We start from the raw sequence: 17,490 nt of genomic DNA on the forward strand, positions 1-17,490 counted from the left end.
GGCTTTATTCATCTTAATAAGCGTCAGCCTGTCAGCGCTGTCAGTCGACAGGCGTGTACGCTTATCGGTGATGATGCCACCAGCTGCACTGAAAACCCGCTCGGACAAGACGCTAGCGGCAGGGCAGGCAAGAACCTCCAAGGCGTACAGCGCCAGTTCGTGCCACATGTCCAGCTTTGAAACCCAGTAGTTGTAGGGAGCTGTGTGATCATTTAGGACGATGGTATGGTCAGCTACGTACTCCCTCACCATCTTTCTGTAAAGATCAGCCCTACTCTGCCGAGCCTGGGGACAGGTGACAGTGTCTTGCTGGGGTGACATAAAGCTGGCAAAAGCCTTGTAAAGCGTACCCTTGCCAGTGCTGGACAAGCTGCCTGCTCGCCTACTCTCCCTCGCTACTTGTCCCACAGAACTACGCACTCTGCCGCTAGCGCTGTCAGAAGGGAAATACTGTTTCAGCTTGTGCACCACGGCCTGCTGGTATTCATGCATTCTCACACTCCTTTCCTCTGCAGGGATGAGAGTGGAAAGATTTTGCTTGTACCGTGGGTCCAGGAGAGTGAACACCCAGTAATCGGTGCTGGAATAAATTCTTTGAACGCGAGGGTCACGGGATAGGCAGCCTAGCATGAAATCTGCCATATGCGCCAGAGTACCAACGCGTAAGAATTCACTCCCCTCACTGGCCTGACTGTCCATTTCCTCCTCCTCCAACTCCTCCAACTCCTCTTCTTCTGCCCATACACGCTGAACAGTGAAGGACTCAACAATGGTCCCCTCTTGTGTCTCGCCAACATTCTCCTCCTCTTCCTCCTCATCCTCCTCCACCTCCACCTCCTCCGATATGCGCTGAGAAACAGACCTAAGGGTGCTTTGGCTATCAACAAGGGAATCTTCTTCCCCCGTCTCTTGTGACGAGCGCAAAGCTTCCGACTACATGCTGATCAGAGAGTTTTTCAACAGGCCAAGCAGCGGGATGGTGAGGCTGATGATGGCGGCATCGCCACTGACCATCTGTGTTGACTCCTCAAAGTTACTCAGCACCTGACAGATATCAGACATCCACGTCCACTCCTCATTGTAGACTTGAGGAAGCTGACTGACCTGACTACTAGTTCTGGTGGAAGTTGACATCTGGCAGTCTACAATCGCTCGGCGCTGCTGGTAAACTCTGGATAACATGGTCAGTGTTGAATTCCACCTCGTGGGCACGTCGCACAACAGTCGGTGAGCGGGCAGTTGGAGGCGGCGCTGCGCTGCCCTGAGAGTGGCAGCATCTGTGCTGGACTTCCTGAAATGCGCACAGATGCGGCGCACCTTCGTGAGCAAATCTGACAGATTGGGGTATGTCTTGAGGAAACGCTGAACTATCAGATTTAACACATGGGCCAGGCATGGCACATGTGTCAGTCTGCCGAGTTGCAGAGCCGCCACCAGGTTACGGCCGTTGTCACACACAACCATGCCTGGCTTCAGGTTCAGCGGTGCCAGCCACAGATCAGTCTGCGCCGTGATGCCCTGTAATAGCTCTTGGGCAGTGTGCCTTTTATTGCCTAGGCTCAGCAGTTTGAGCACCGCCTGCTGTCGCTTAGCGACGGCACTGCTGCTGTGCCTAGAGCTACCGACTGATGGCGCCGTGCCCACGGATGGTAGTTCGGAGGAGGAGGTGGAGGAGGGGTGGGAGGAGGAGGAGGCATAGTAGGCCTGAAACACCTGGACCGAGGTAGGCACCGCAATCCTCGGCGTCGGCAGTATATGACCAGCCCCAGGGTCAGACTCGGTCCCAGCCTCCACCAAGTTAACCCAATGTGCCGTCAGCGATATATAGTGGCCCTGCCCGGCAGCACTCGTCCACGTGTCCGTGGTCAGGTGGACCTTGTCAGAAACGGCGTTGGTCAGGGCACGGGTGATGTTGTCTGACACGTGCTGGTGCAGGGCTGGGACGGCACACCGGGAAAAGTAGTGGCGGCTGGGGACCGAATACCGAGGGGCGGCCGCCGCCATGAGGTTGCGAAAGGCCTCGGTCTCTACTAGCCTATAGGGCAGCATCTCCAGGCTAAGCAATCTGGAGATGTGGACATTAAGGGCTTGGGCGTGCGGGTGGGTTGCACTATATTTGCGTTTCCGCTCCAGCGTCTGGGGTATGGAGAGCTGAACGCTGGTGGATGCTGTGGAGGATCGTGGAGGCGACGATGGGGTTTTTGTGGCAGGGTCCTGGGCAGGGGGCTGACTATCAGCTGACACAGGGGAAGGAGCAGTGGTGTGCACGGCCGGAGGTGAACGGGCTTGTTGCCACTGAGTGGGGTGTTTAGCATTCATATGCCTGCGCATACTGGTGGTAGTTAAGCTAGTAGTGGTGGAACCCCTGCTGATCCTGGTTTGGCAAATGTTGCACACCACAGTCCGTCGGTCATCCGGTGTTTCCTTAAAGAACCTCCAGAATTCTGAAAATCTAGCCCTTTGCCGCAAGAGCCCTCGCCACGGGAGCTTCACTAGTTGACACATTTGGCGCTGATGCACCAGCTCTGGCCCTGCCTCTCCGTCTGGCCCCACCACTGCCTCTTCCAACCTGTTCTGGTCGAGGACTCTCCTCCGTCTCAGAAGCACTGTGTTCACCCGGCCTCTCAACCCAGCTTGGGTTTGTCACCTCATCATCCTCCGATCCCTCAGTCTGCTCCCCCCTCGGACTTCCTGCCCTGACAACAACTTCCCCACTGTCTGACAACCGTGTCTCCTCATCGTCGGACACCTCTTTACACACTTCCACTACGTCAAGAAGGTCATCATCACCCACAGACTGTGACTGGTGGAAAACCTGGGCATCGGAAAATTGCTCAGCAGCAACCGGACAAGTGGTTTGTGACTGTGGGAAGGGTCCAGAAAACAGTTCCTCAGAGTATGCCGGTTCAAATGCCAAATTTTCCTGGGAGGGGGCAGACTGGGGGGGAGGAGGCTGAGGTGCAGGAGCTGGAGGAGTGGCGATTTCGGTGACATGGGTGGACTGCGTGGAAGACTGACTGGTGGACAAATTGCTCGAAGCATTGTCGGCAATCCACGACATCACCTGTTCGCACTGTTCTGGCCTCAACAGTGCTCTACCACGAGTCCCAGTAACTTCAGACATGAACCTAGGGAGTGTAGCTCTGCGGCGTTCCCCTGCTCCCTCATAAGCAGGTGGTGTCTCACCCCGGCCAGGACCACGGCCTCTGACCCCTGCAGTAGTTGGACGCCCACGTCCCCGCCCTCGTCCTCTACCCCTAGCCCTCGGGTTAAACATTTTTAAAATGAGAGTTATAACTTTAATTTTTTTTTAACTTTTTTTTGTGTTTTTTGTTTTTTTTTGTGTTTTTGAGTTTTTAAAACCAAACGATGCTATCCTATTGCTATGGCTATTTTCTAGCCAAGTATGAAAGCACACTACTATGCCAGATGAGATGACACTGAGTTATGAAACAAAATAAACGTAAAATAAAAAAGGAAAAATGGCAGACTGTGCCTAATTGAAATCCAACCCCTACTAAATTTTCCCACTTCGGTCTTTGCAATGGATATGTGCGTCACTAAGCGCAAAACACAGCGGTCGCAAGTCTCACTACAAATTGCTCACAATTGGCTAGTACATGCACTGCAGCAAGTACAGCCACCAGCAGATCAACCAGAAATCAAATATATATAACGCTACTGTAGGCGTAAGTAAGCCGTTTAGATTCTCCTATGGCTATTTTCTAGCCAAGTATGAAAGCACACTACTATGCCAGATGAGATGACGCTGAGTTATGAAACAAAATAAACGTAAAATAAAAAAGGAAAAATGGCAGACTGTGCCTAATTGAAATCCAACCCCTACTAAATTTTCCCACTTCGGTCTTTGCAATAGATATGTGCGGCACTAAGCGCAAAACACACCGGTCGCAAGTCTCACTACAAATTGCTCACAATTGGCTAGTAGATGCACTGCAGCAAGTACAGCCACCAGCAGATCAACCAGAAATCAAATATATATAACGCTACTGTAGGCGTAAGTAAGCTGTTTGGATTCTCCTATGGCTATTTTCTAGCCAAGTATGAAAGCACACTACTATGCCAGATGAGATGACGCTGAGTTATTAAACAAAATAAACGTAAAATAAAAAGTAAATGGCAGACTGTGCCTAATTGAAATCAAACCCCTAATAAATTTTCCCACTTTGGTGTTTGAGGTGGAAATGTGTGTCACTAAGAGCTAAACACAACGGTAGCAAGTCCCCCTGCAAATTCCTCACAATATGGTACTAGCTGCAAATAAAAAAAAAAAAGTATAACGTTATTGTAGCCCTAAGAAGGGCTGTTGGGTTCTTGGAGAATCACTCCTGGCTAACAGTAAGCTAATAGAGCACCCTAACGCTTTCCCTGACCAGCAGCAGCTCTCTCCCTAGCGGCATCCAGACACAGAATGATCCGAGCAGCGCGGGCAGCGGCTAGTCTATCCCAGGGTCACCTGATCTGGCCAGCCAACCACTGCTATCGACGTGTAAGGGTACCACGTCATGCTGGGTGAAGTGCAGAGTCTCCTGGCTTGTGATTGGCTCTGTTTCTGGCCGCCAAAAAGCAAAACGGCGGGAGCTGCCATTTTCTCGAGCGGGCGAAGTATTCGTCCGAGCAACGAGCAGTTTCGAGTACGCTAATGCTCGACCGAGCATCAAGCTCGGACGAGCATGTTCGCTCATCTCTAATAGTCACTAAATGACAGGGGCCGATTAAGACCACCATGGGCCCAGGGAGGTGCTGTAGTACTCAACCAGATGCCAAATAAAATAGTCACTAAATGGCAGGGGCCGATTAAGACCGCCATGGGCCCTTGGTGGTTCTGTAGTATTCAACCAGATGCCTTCTAAAATAGTTACTAAATGGCAGGGTCAGATTAAGACTGCGGTGGGCCCTGGGCAGTGCTGTAATATTCAACTAGAAGCCTGCTAAAATAGCCACTAAAGGCATGGTCAGATAAAGACTGCCTTGGGCCCTGGGCAGTGCTGTAGTATTCAACTAGATGCCTGATAAAATAGTCACTAAATGGCAGGGGCGGATTAACACCGCCATGGGCCCTGGGCAGTGCTGTAGTATTCAACCAGATGCCTGCTAAAATAGTCACTAATTGGCAGGGGCAGATGAAGACCATCATGGGCCCTGGACTGTATGAATATATAAGCCCCTACAAATTTTAATTTCCTACTTATTGCTCTAGAATTAAGCTTCTAGAGATTGGAGGATGCGCCTCTTCTCCCTGTTTTTAATCTGTTGTTTCAAGACCTTCCAAGGATCTTCATGTGTATTAAGAGCAGGAAAAGATGTAAGAGGATGTCATAGCTGGAGGTCCTTCTCAGCATAAAATTTGGTGGGGGGTTTAGGTGGGCATTGGACCCCGAGAAGGCCTGGACCTCGGGCTACCACCCAAACCGCCTATATTATAATCCACCACTGCTCAAGGACTATGAAGGGACTCATTTTATAGAGATAAGAGAACAGCTGTGTGAGGAGAGCGTGTACTTGGTGTAGCTACAATTCTGTAATATAAATCCTTGTTCTCGGAGTAGAGAGTACTAGAGAGTACAGAATCTTCATTACATACAGTACGTCATAATCAGACCTCGAGTGCTGCTTAAAAGTTTGTGAATCACCCCTCTCTAAACTCTGGGTTGAATGACAGCAATAGCTAGCCGGAAGTTAGAGTTCTCCTCACAGAGACTTTGCCAATAAAGGCCGCCTTGCAGTCTTGTGGAGACGTATATCCATTGATGCTCCACTAGGGGATTCTGGGAAATACGCACATAAGGCCCCGTTCACACTTGCGTTTTTCACGCACGTTTTCTGCGTGTGCTTTTAATGCGCAGAATTTGCATTGCACTCTGACCCATTGTAATCAATGGGTCTTTTCAGACTTGCATTTTTTTTCACGCACACACGCGCGTTTTTTTTAACGCACGTTTAAATCTCGACATGCTCTACTTTTGCAAGTCACGCGCGTGAAAAACGCACCATACAAGTCTATGGAGACGCATCAAAAACGCATTACACACTGAGACACTTGCAAGTGCAATGCGTTTTTCACGCATCAATTGCCATAGAAAAGATAGAGCTCAGTCCTGAGTCCATTTCCTGAGACACTGAACAAACACTGACTGAAAACTGATTGCACTCTGATGCAAAATGTGTGTTTTTCACTGACCAAACCCTGATCGCACCCTGATCAAACTCTGACGTGATCTGCAACGCAAGTGTGGAAGGGGCCTAAGTTTTCCCGGATGGGATAAGAAAAACATTGCCTCTTTATCTACCTTGTAAGGCAGCCCCCTTAACATCAAGCATGACTTTTACGAAGCCTAATGAGGTAGCTTCAATGCCTGACTCATACCAAATCTACAAACCATCAAATAGATTTGCTCATCTCTAGTCTTGACTCAACCTTCTTGATGAAGGTCAAAACTTTGACCCAAGTAAAATTATTTAACCGTTTTTTTTTATAACTGACTGTTCCATGATCATCTACTGAGCTTCAGTTCATGGAACAATGACCTTACATTCTCTTGTAGAACATGCTGGTATGATCTAGAATTTGTAGCTCTACTTGTAATATGAAGGTGCCACCACCACCACCATGTTTAACGATAACCTTGAGATTCTGTAGTGGGGGTTTTGGATCCATAGATATTATTTTTAATCCCATACAACAGCAGATTTCATAAGATCAAGGTGAGTTGGATTGGTGTGAATTTTGGCTCCTGCAATTGTTTGTTGATCTTTTTATTTGAACTTCGGGCAGAGTTTTATACTCTTAATGGTGATCTATGTTCAGTTTATTTAAACTTTGTGAACAAGGTCTAAGTAATAAGTCTAGTTCACTTAAACATTAGAGGTTTTTGCTGTTATTGTTTTATATCTAATTAAAGCCACGTCACTTGAAGCTTGGTGATTAGGGTCCTTCAGGAATAGGAATGGTCCACTTAGCGTGATTGTTGGGGGTAAAGGTCCTGCAGTGGTTATGTTTATGTGGTTTATGTTTGGTTTAGTTCAGTTCACGAAAGATTTGGTTTCCTGCAATCATAATAATGATCTGAATCCAGTTAAATGGGTCTTACAGAGGTAATGATCATCTACATCTTGTACACTTGAACCTTTGAGTTAAGGGTCCCTCATGAGTCTGGTTCTCTTTACTTTTGCAGCTAAGTGCCTTGCAGTCGTAATGGTGAATTTACCTTTGACCTTGACCTTTGAGGGTAAGAGTTTTGCAGTAGCAGTAGTTTTTTTTAAGTCTGTCGGGTAGAGGGTCTACCAGCTTAAATTTTTAAAGTCATGGTTCTGCAGTCATAATGATGATCTGAGTCCAGTTGACTTGAGCTTTTAGAGGAACGGTCCTGAAATTGTAGTGGTGATCTGAATCCAGTTTGCTTGAATGTTGTAGGTTAAAGGTCTTGCAGTGGTTGTGTTGATCTAAGGTCAGTTCATTTGAAAGGGTCTTCAAGTTTTAATGGTGATCTTAGTCAAGTTTACTCAAACTTCTTGGCAGTTGGTCTTCGAAGTCCTCACAATGGTGGTTCAGGTTCTTGAACTTTGGAGGCAACAAGGATATAAGTTCAATTAACTTTTGTTTTGGGATTCAGGTCTTGTAAGCCTAAGGGTGATGTAATTTGGGGGGAAAGGGTCCTGCATTCATAATGAGGGTCTTCTTTTGGTTTATTGATCTATTAAGCAACGGAATGGTGATGTAGGTCCAGATCAATACATTTTGGAGCTCAGGGTCCTACAGTTATGGGTGATCTACGTCTGTTTCAGTGAAGCATAGGTGGTCCCGGTCTTGTGGTCATGATGACACCATCCTATATGACTATTATTCAGATCTGGTATCATCTAAGGTCACATTTTAGATCCACACAGTTAGTAAAATTCTGTTTTCTGAGTTTTTGTTCTAAAATTACATTTCTACATAAGAATTATAACCATAGGTAGATTGTTTGGGCTGATAACAATGGCGGCATTGTTCAGAGCTCTTAAAAGTAGGTTGCGCAGCTTGCTGGTTCTTCTGTGAGAACTTCATTATTATTTCATTGTTGAGAACCTTCACAATGTGCTACGTAGGAGGCTTTAATGTTACACGGATTCATCTCATTGTCATGTACGTTGCTTTATTTTTTTGAATTCACTTATTGCCATGTAGATGAATTGAAAGGGCCTGAAAATAAAGATCTTTCATATGTATTTGTTCATCTGCATATTCAGTTTACTCTTGGCAATTGACTGGGTACGCCATTTGTTGGAGAAGAAGGCCTTACCTTAAATTTCACCGTAACGCTGGAAGCAGCAATTCATTAAAATGTGTTTGCGTGCTACAGCATTAAAGGGTTTGTCTCACTGCGTACAGAATAGAAGATATGGGTCTGATCATAAGGGAGGTCCGTAATTGCTCAAGTGCTGGGGGCTGTTGCCCAGGCTCCACCACATTATTCACTTTTATTGACCTTCTTACTTTAATGCCATAAAAGTAAATTGAATGTTGTTGGGGCATTAACACCAGCACCCCGTGAATATGGAGAACTAGAACACTGATTGGTCCCAACAGTTGGTGCATCCCTCAAGAGTAATGCAAGAATAGATACACCTTACTTTCAGAGAGAGGTAATAGGGCATCTGAAGGGTGAATGTTTAAGGATCCAGTAGAGTATTCGAAAGCTCCTTTGAGACTGCAGAGACTACTAGTGGGCACCCTTTATACATCCCTAAAGCTGTGGACAATGGGGATCCCAGTTTGACTACATAACTATCAGACTAGTCACATCTGAAACAAAGTTCCTAGAGATTTTGGGACCATGCAGAATAAATTGAGAGAGGTTGTGTTTTGTAAGATGAGGAAGTAACACCAATATGGTGACCTAGGTGGCCAACGTAGTAAGAGACCAATGTGTGATCTGTAAAGGCAGAGAGAATGGCCAAGCTGAGTGGCCAACCTGTCCTGTAGGAAGAGAACAATGGGTTACAATTACTTACCTGGTCCTGTCATGATACCCAAGGTGCGTTGTCTGACGAGGATGAAGTCCGGCGCGATTCACTAAGATCATGCACCCGATTTCATGTGTCATGTGCATGTGTCGCTTCCCCACTGAGGTCCGCCGGAGTTCACGTTCTTCTTCCCGGTGTATGTAAGTGCATTGTCTTGTGACACAATTTGAAGTTTAAATCCCGCACTTAGTCCAAATCAGTCTGGCGATTGCACCAAAATCCGATCGCGTGCGCCAAAAACCCCTGTTAAATGTGTCGCAAATCGGAAATAGTCGGGAAACCCGTCGTAAATGCGGTCCACGGACCCTTAGTTAATGTGCCCCAATGTGTGTTGTGTAAAGAGAAAGAGAATGTTGCTTTGAGGCTGGAGTAAACACTTCCTGTATTATGTTGTCTGTATAGATAGTATAGCCATGAATACTCTACATGCTTTATTACAGATGCAGTACGAAAGTGGCTAGCAAAGGAATGCCATAGATTAATATAGTTTCTATGAAAAATGTTGCAGTATAGCCTCTCCCCTGGAGACCGAGCATTAACAGCAGAGCTGCATACTGAACTTTATCTGAGTACCCGGTGTTACCATCTGACATCAAGAGCTTGAATAGTACAATGCAGTTGACATAAACTCAGGACCTCCTTTTGACAAAGAGATGACTCTGCTAGTGGAGCATCTCTGCCTATAAGACTCCACATGACTACATGGCTGCCTTAATTGGCAGTCTCCGTAAGGAGAACTCTTGCTTCCCGACCCTAGTCACAAGCCTCTCACTCAGCCAAACCAGTTCTCTACACTGTACTGAGGAGACCCAAACAGGTCCAAACAGCGCTGTCTACAGTTGGGAATCGGTTCCTTCTGGAGAAGATATACTGGTTTGGTTTTAATCCCTTGAGGTCATGCTTGACGTCAAGGGAGCTGCCTTACAAAGTAGCTAAAAGAAGCATAGTTTTCCTTATCCCATCCTGTAAAACTTTGCATATTTTCCCTGTGTCCTAGCGACACAGATATAGTTGAAAGAAAATAAGTGGGCTCCTCAAAGTCCCAGGGTCCTGGGTCAACACCCCCTTTGGTGGTAGCTACACGTCTGGTGTGCTATAGTTGCACTATTATGGAAGGTTCAGTAAGATGACTGTGTAGAGCCATCGGTCAACCCCTTCAAGGCCCTTGGTTGTGGCCAGTTCCTAAACAAAGGGTCTTGAACTCTTGAAAGTTGTCCGGTCACCTCAGTCATAGCCGGTACTACCAGGTTCTAGTCCCACTATCTGAAATCCAGAAACTATTATTCAGCCAGGGACCTGACTTTTCCTGAAGAGTGATGGGTTCAAAGGGGTCAACTCTGTGAGAACCTCTCTCTAAACCTCTATGCCATGGCCAGCAGTAACAGTCCCCCATACTCCCAGTCCCCATACTTGGGTTTCCGGAGCTGAAAGAGCCTTGAGCCTCAACTTCTTCTGGTCTTAACATATTACTTTGACAGACTGTTTAGGTGTTAAAGAACTTAAGAAAACATCCCCTTTAAGACTCATATTCATTTTATAAATTCTAATACAGATTTCTATTTTTCAGGGATCAGTCCGTGTATTAAAAGCCATGGCCACTCCAAAGTCACAGCCACTCAAGAATGCCCGTAAGTACCGGATAAACAATTATAGCGGCATCTTAAGAGGACAGATTATTTAACCACAGACAAAATTGCCTTTTAATTCTATCACATTATGGCCATGCATCATACTGAGAGATTTAAATTGCAATTCTATGACATTTGAAATGATTTTCTCTTCATTTATTAGCAGGATGTATTTTCCGTCCCATGATGCAATGTGTTTTCCTCCGTCCTAACTGATTTAAATAGACGCATTAAGAAAATCAATGAATATTACAGGATAAGCTCGATACTGCGGCGCATTATATGGCTATGCATTGTATAACAGGTTGTGTGTCAGACTCTTCCGTTAGACTAGTGAAAAATCCAGGCCAAAAACAGCTCTTTAACCCTTAGATGACATCCACCATATATATAAATACAGTAGAGGTCAACTCTTTAAAAATCACTCCGGAACTGTGCTGTTGTGGAATTGTCCCCTCATATGCCGTGTTCACATGAGACCACCGCATCTGAGAGGTTACTATGACTTTCCTTGAAAGTGAATACAACGGAATGGCTCCCCCATAAGACAATTCACAGGAGTTGTTCCAATGTCTTGGCAACCAGGAGTCTTTTGAAGGCTCTTAGGCAAACAAATCCTTAATTACTTTTGAAACTGGCATAAAAATAGTAAAAAAAGGGGGAAAAAAATATAAAGATCCTAGAAGAGGGTGTGTTATGCCTAGAAAGGGGCAGATTCTACTCACTCTTTGGGGTTAGGCTCAAAAAGTAATGCCATTTTAGGAACTGTGTCAGTGGGACGTTAACCTGTGTTCATATGAGACCACAGCATCTGAGAGGTTACTATTACTTTCCTTGAAAGTGAATTCAATAGAATGGCCCCTCCATCAGAAAAATCAGGAGTTATTGGAATGTCTTGGAAATTAGGAGTGTTCTGAGGCTGTTAAGTATATTGATACTTTATTATTTTAACCGTGGAATAGTCTATGCAATGTTTGATAAGTATTCTATAAATATAGCTGAAGGAGGCAACAAGGCTGCTATTTGGTAATTGGTGTATATTTCCTATATTACAGACCATCTGCACAGAAGACACACTGAGGAACTAAAGAAGAAATCATCAGCACAGGTACTTGTATAGGGTTTACTTTAGATTGTATTGGCCACATTTTAGAAAATAGTAAATCAGTATTGGATTATAATTGCATATAATAACTGTACACTAGTGGGCCCCAATAATGGTGTGTACAGATGGGCCCTAGGCATTCCAGTCTGACATTGCTGGTAACACAAGCAGCCTAAAATTTCCTAATACAGCAGTAGCAGACAGCAATATCAATTCAATATAATTAAACTCTACAGTTTTTTTTCTTCAAATCTAAGTGGCTAAAAAACTACACAGAAAATACACAAGAATCTGGATTTAAGTACCCCATGGGCCTTTACTTCATTAATAATAATCCCTAAATGTTAATAGAATAATTCAGCAGACCTGCTGCTTACTTTAGCGCGGTGTGCAGACTATCCATGATTCGTTATTTACATGTCTGAGCTCTGATGAATAGGAGGAGCTGTAGCAGGATAGTTATGACTCATGTTCCTGTCTCTATCAGTGAGATGGAATGTGAGAGGAGGAGGCCAAAAACCGAGTTGAGTATATATGAAGAGGGCAGCATGGTGAGAATAGGGTACAGGGACATATACATGCACAGACAAGTCTAATTAAAGAGATTTATTGCAAAGCGGCCAACCCACTAATGTATGTCAGTAAAAAAAATTAATAGGTTTTTCTTTTACTATTCTTTGCACAATAAAAATGTTCAAAAGTTGTCATATTCTGTGGTTTGATTTTTTGAAAAATTTCCAAGCAAAGGTGCACTCTCCTGAGCCCCTACCATCATTCCATCAAACATATATGTAAATGTTTACCTTTAGTTGCCGTAATCAACAAGCTAAAAAGATTCCAGATTTTTCACAGGACTAAACTCAAAACTCTTTTTCTTATGGGTTAGTCTTAGGGCTATAGCTAGCTGTAGGGTTAACCCTAAAGCAAATCCTAATACTTTACCACAATTTAAAAAGATTTGCATATCGGATAAAATTTGGATTTGATTTGGTGCCGGAAGATTGCCATGTTCTGGGCTGGGGTATTGAATCCTGCCCCTCCAGTGGTCAGTTCTAAACTAGGTCCTGCCTTCCATAGAATTGCCCTATAGCCTGCATACTTTTAGGCCTGAATGCCCACAGGCTATAGCTAGTGCCCTGCCAGCCACGCCCCCTTCATGCCCACTTGGGAAATAATCGCAATTACTGACAGTTTACTAATAATTGCAATTGTTTCACGGCTAGTATGCCCCAAACTGGTGTACAATCCCTGATCAATGTTCCCTTCAAAGGGGGTTATTTATTATTAGATGGCTCCATGGGAGAGTTCTATGGGGGTTGTTAATCTTTATTTTTCTTCATTTTTTCACAACTTTTTTGACACATTGCAATTTTTGCACCTTTTTGGTGACTTTTTGAAATGTGCACTGAAGTCCACTGGACATTAGTTTATCGTCAGTAAGACACTTCTTCTATTCCGTGTTCTCAATGTCGCAAATAACATTCATCATCTTTTCAGATTGTCTAAAATTTTAGACGAAATCAGACTTAGGCTGCATTCACACACATGTATGGGGGACGTGCGGCACCGTACCACTCCGTACCCCGGTAAAAGATAGGACATGTCCTATCTTTTCCCATATTACGGCGCCATGGCCCATATGCTCCTATAGAGAGGGGCGGGGGTGAGCGGCGCTCACTTCCTCCTCCTCTCCCCGCACGCTGCCTTGTGCCCGCCGTGCTATGGTGCGGCTGGCAACGGCAGTGTGCATGTAGCCTTAAGGAAAACTTAGAAAATGGAAAGTAGTGACTTGAGACATTGGGGCACATTTACTTACCCGGTCCAGTCGCGATCCCGCAGCGCGTTGTCCGACGGAGATTCGGGTCTGCAGGGATTCACTAAGGTCGTGCGCACGAGTTCCTGCAGGTGTCGCTGCTGCGCCGAGATCCGCCAGTGTTCACCTTTTTCTTCCTGGTGCATGTACCGTATATACTCGAGTATAAGCCGTCCTGAGTATAAGCCGAGGCCCCTAATTTTACCACCCAAAACTGGGAAAACCTATTGACTCGAGTATAAGCCGAGGGTGGGAAATGCATTGGTCACAGACACCCCCAGTATACAGCCAACCAGCCCCCTATAGTATACAGCCTGCCTCAGTATACAGCCACCCCAGCCTGCCCCCAGTAGTATACAGCATCCCCCAGTAGTATACAGCATCCCCCAGTAGTATACAGCCAGCCCATCTTGCCCCCAGTAGTATACAGCCAGCCCCATGTAGTATACAGCAAGCCCCATGTAGTATACAGCTAGCCCCATTTAGTATACAGCTAGCCCCATGTAGTATACAGCTAGCCCCTTGTAGTATACAGCTAGCCCCTTGTAGTATACAGCTTCCCCCAGTAGTATACAGCATCCCCCAGTAGTATACAGCATCCCCCAGTAGTATACAGCATCCCCCAGTAGTATACAGCCACCTCAGCCTGACCCCAGTAGTATACAGCTTGCCCCCGAGTAGTATACAGCCTGCCCCCAGTAGTATACAGCCTGCCCCCAGTAGTATACAGCCTGCCCCAGTAGTATACAGCCTGCCCCGTGTAGTATACAGCCGCCCCAGCATAAAAAAAAAAAATAAACTTATATACTCACCCTCCGGTGGCCCCGATGTGAAGCGCTGCTCCCCCGATGTCCGCGCCGCTGGTCTTCAGGCTTCTGCGCCCGTCTTCCTTCTTATGCGGGGCGCCGCCATTGCTCTCTCCCGGGCCGGCACCTAGTATGACGCGCCTCTGCTGATGTCATGCTAGGCGCCGCCCGGGGGAAAAACAATGGCGGCGCCGAGCAGAAGACAGAAGACGGATGCCTGAAGACGAGCCGCGCGGACATCGGGGGAGCAGCGCTGCGCATCGGGGCCACCGGAGGGTGAGTATATAAGTTTATTTATTTTTTAAGTAATTTTGACTGACTGACTGACTGACTTGTGTATAAGCCGAGGGGACGTTTTTCAGCACATTTTTTGTGCTGAAAAACTCGGCTTATACACGAGTATATACGGTAAGTGCGTGATCTTGCGACACAAATCGTTTTTTAAATTCCGCAGCTTTTCCGAATCCGTCCCCACGATTTCTGTCGCGTGAAAGCCAGCGCCGATGCGCCACAATCCAATCGCGTGGGCCAAAACACAGGGCAGTTCGGCGCAAATCAGAATTATTCAGAAAAACCGAATGGAATCGCGGCTACTGGGTCCTTAATAAATGAGCCCCATTGTCTAAAATTTTAGACGAAATGAGACTTAAGGAAAACTTAGAAAATGGAAAGTAGTGACTTGAGACATTTGTGTGACATTTTTGAAACATTTGTAACAAATGTCACAAAAATAGATCTGGAAAAAAAAAAACAAGGAAACACAAGGAAAAAGTGAGATTGATAAATTACCAAAGTAGCAGATGGGCAAAAAAGACAGATTAAAAACAAGCCAAAACAAATGGAGATTAGATAAAAGACCCCCAATATTTGCCTTCGCAGCTCCGCTCCCTATCAGATTTATGAAAGTGGCATTGGCCCTTTAATAAATCTCTCATGTTTTTTTTTTTTTAAATAATTGCAAAATAAACACAAGAGTAAAATAATCGCAGCATCACATACACCAAAAGGGGATTGGCGTGATCTCAGGATTTGTTTTTGCAATTATTTAACAAAATTGCAAGTCATAAAAATGTTTTTACACCATTGCATCAGGGGTTCAGAGTTTAAGCCCATATTTCTGAGTGGCGGGAAAAGTCCATTATGATTTTTTTTACACGAAAAAAAATCACAAAAATCCCCATTGCATTTTTTTTGGCCAGTGTTTTACAATGTAAAAACAATAAATGTCCCCCATTGAATCGATTGAACCCTTGTTTTGGATGTTACGTATAAGATAGGGTCTGTAGGTTTGTTCTTGAGTTGAATTTGTCGGAACTGTATATTTTATAAGTGTAACCCCCAGCCAATTTTTTTTGGTCTTTGTGGAAATTGGATTTTAAAAATGTTGGTTTCTCATAAGAACCAGGATTAACAAAAAAGCTTTATTACAGACACATATGAAAGCTGTTATAATTGTTTATTTTAGCCTAAGGCTAAAGTACAGCAAATGACCAACATCCAGAGGTCCATTAGTAACTAGGGGTCATCTGTAAGTCGGTTGTTCTTAAGTAGGGGACCACCTGTACTTGGCTAGCATGTAATACTACTTTTCCCCTGTAGTGGCCTCTGTAGGAGAACATTTATGGTCAGCTGCTCCTTCCTCAGTGATCGCCCTGATCAGTGATCTCCAGGCCAGATTCAAATTAAGAAAAGACCCTGAAATATATAGAATAAAATCCAAGTAGAAAAAACACTTCTCCATTTTCCATGCAGAACTTTCCATTTTAAAGAGCAGATTTACAGCCTCTGCTGTAATGAGAGTATTAATGGTAACGTTGAGATGCTATGATGTATCCGAGCTGGTGAGACTCGATGAACTTTCCTGGCGGAGAGTAAAAAAAAACGAAATATTTTTGTAGGATCTTGTAAAATAAACAAAGGAAACTTTCTGGCGTTTGTTTTATGGTTTAACAATTACTTTTCAAGCAATGGTTATTGATCGTCTCCTTTATGTTTAATTCGATAAACAAGATAGCGCCGTTTTTGCTGACACATGTTCAATAGTGGAATATAGAGATCCTGTGTTCTGGACTGCCGCGGAGTAATATATCGGAACATCACTATTATATTCTGTTCATCCTTTACATTTCTCATTAGAGCAGGTGGATAACAAGAGCCACTTACCGTATATATTACACTGTAATAGATGGTCGTCTTGTAAACAAAATATGCTCATTGAATAAATTGTTGATATGAAGCAAAATAAAAGGTCTAAAGCTGGTGTCTCGTCTTCACCCTCTCACTTTCTTATCCCAATGGCTGCAGGATCCTGGGATGCGATAATCTTCCCATGCAGTCCCTACTCACTCCTGGTGATGAAAGGCACCTTATACCATAGGAAGGTACTTGAGAATCATTAGTGTTGCTGCTCATTTCCATTTTCCATTAATCAGAACCTATTCCTACGAATACAAGATTCTTAAATATACTCAAGATAACAAAATAACACGTTCTTAAAATACAGCATTTTACAGATAGACATATGTTGGAATTATATCAGTCGTGGTGTTTACAGTTTTGGTTATCCCTGGATACGGCCGTAAATCTTCTGACTATGGTCAGATTTTCTCCTGAATAGCTTCTCTTGTCTGTACACTGCAGTGCTCTCTGCCTCCTGCCCCTCCCCCTGCATTACAAGACCAACTCAGACACAGGCACTTCCTGCTGGCAAGCAGCAGTGTGCAGAGACTTACTCTACAAGCTACAGACAGATAAGTTCTTTATCCAGGAGGGAGGCATATAGCAGAGCTGACATATAGGTGTATTATAGTTGAAATAGCAGAGTTGACAGCGCCATTGTGTTTTATATCTATCTCATTGATCTCATCAACTTTCAACTCTGATCTGTCTCATCTAGAATGTTCAAGAAGCTAAATAAAAGTGTATATAATCCTGTACCCTGATAATCTAAGGACATTGTCAGCACACAGCATCTCATAGCAAAGAGGAATCATGAAGTGTCTGCTTAGAGATTCCAGGCTCACACTCTGGAATATTACACTGATATCACTGAGTGATAGGATCTAAAACAGCAGCAAAGCCAAGTAAAATTGTAGGGGGTTAAAAATTATC

The 17,490-nt window shown here is 44.7% G+C and overlaps 1 protein-coding gene across 1 annotated transcript in view; it reads left to right on the forward strand.

The window, feature by feature from the left end:
• The window catches only part of LOC140117395 (cyclic nucleotide-binding domain-containing protein 2-like), a 230,367-nt gene that overhangs the window by 119,851 nt on the left and 93,026 nt on the right, over positions 1 to 17,490 (forward strand). The window contains exons 11-12 of the mRNA XM_072134100.1: positions 10,595 to 10,655; positions 11,711 to 11,763. Coding sequence (XP_071990201.1) covers positions 10,595 to 10,655; positions 11,711 to 11,763 — 114 coding nt within the window. The remainder of the gene's footprint in view (positions 1 to 10,594; positions 10,656 to 11,710; positions 11,764 to 17,490) is intronic.

The sequence above is a fragment of the Engystomops pustulosus genome, chromosome 2 (assembly GCF_040894005.1).
Source record: "Engystomops pustulosus chromosome 2, aEngPut4.maternal, whole genome shotgun sequence".
Classification (NCBI taxonomy): domain Eukaryota; kingdom Metazoa; phylum Chordata; class Amphibia; order Anura; family Leptodactylidae; genus Engystomops; species Engystomops pustulosus.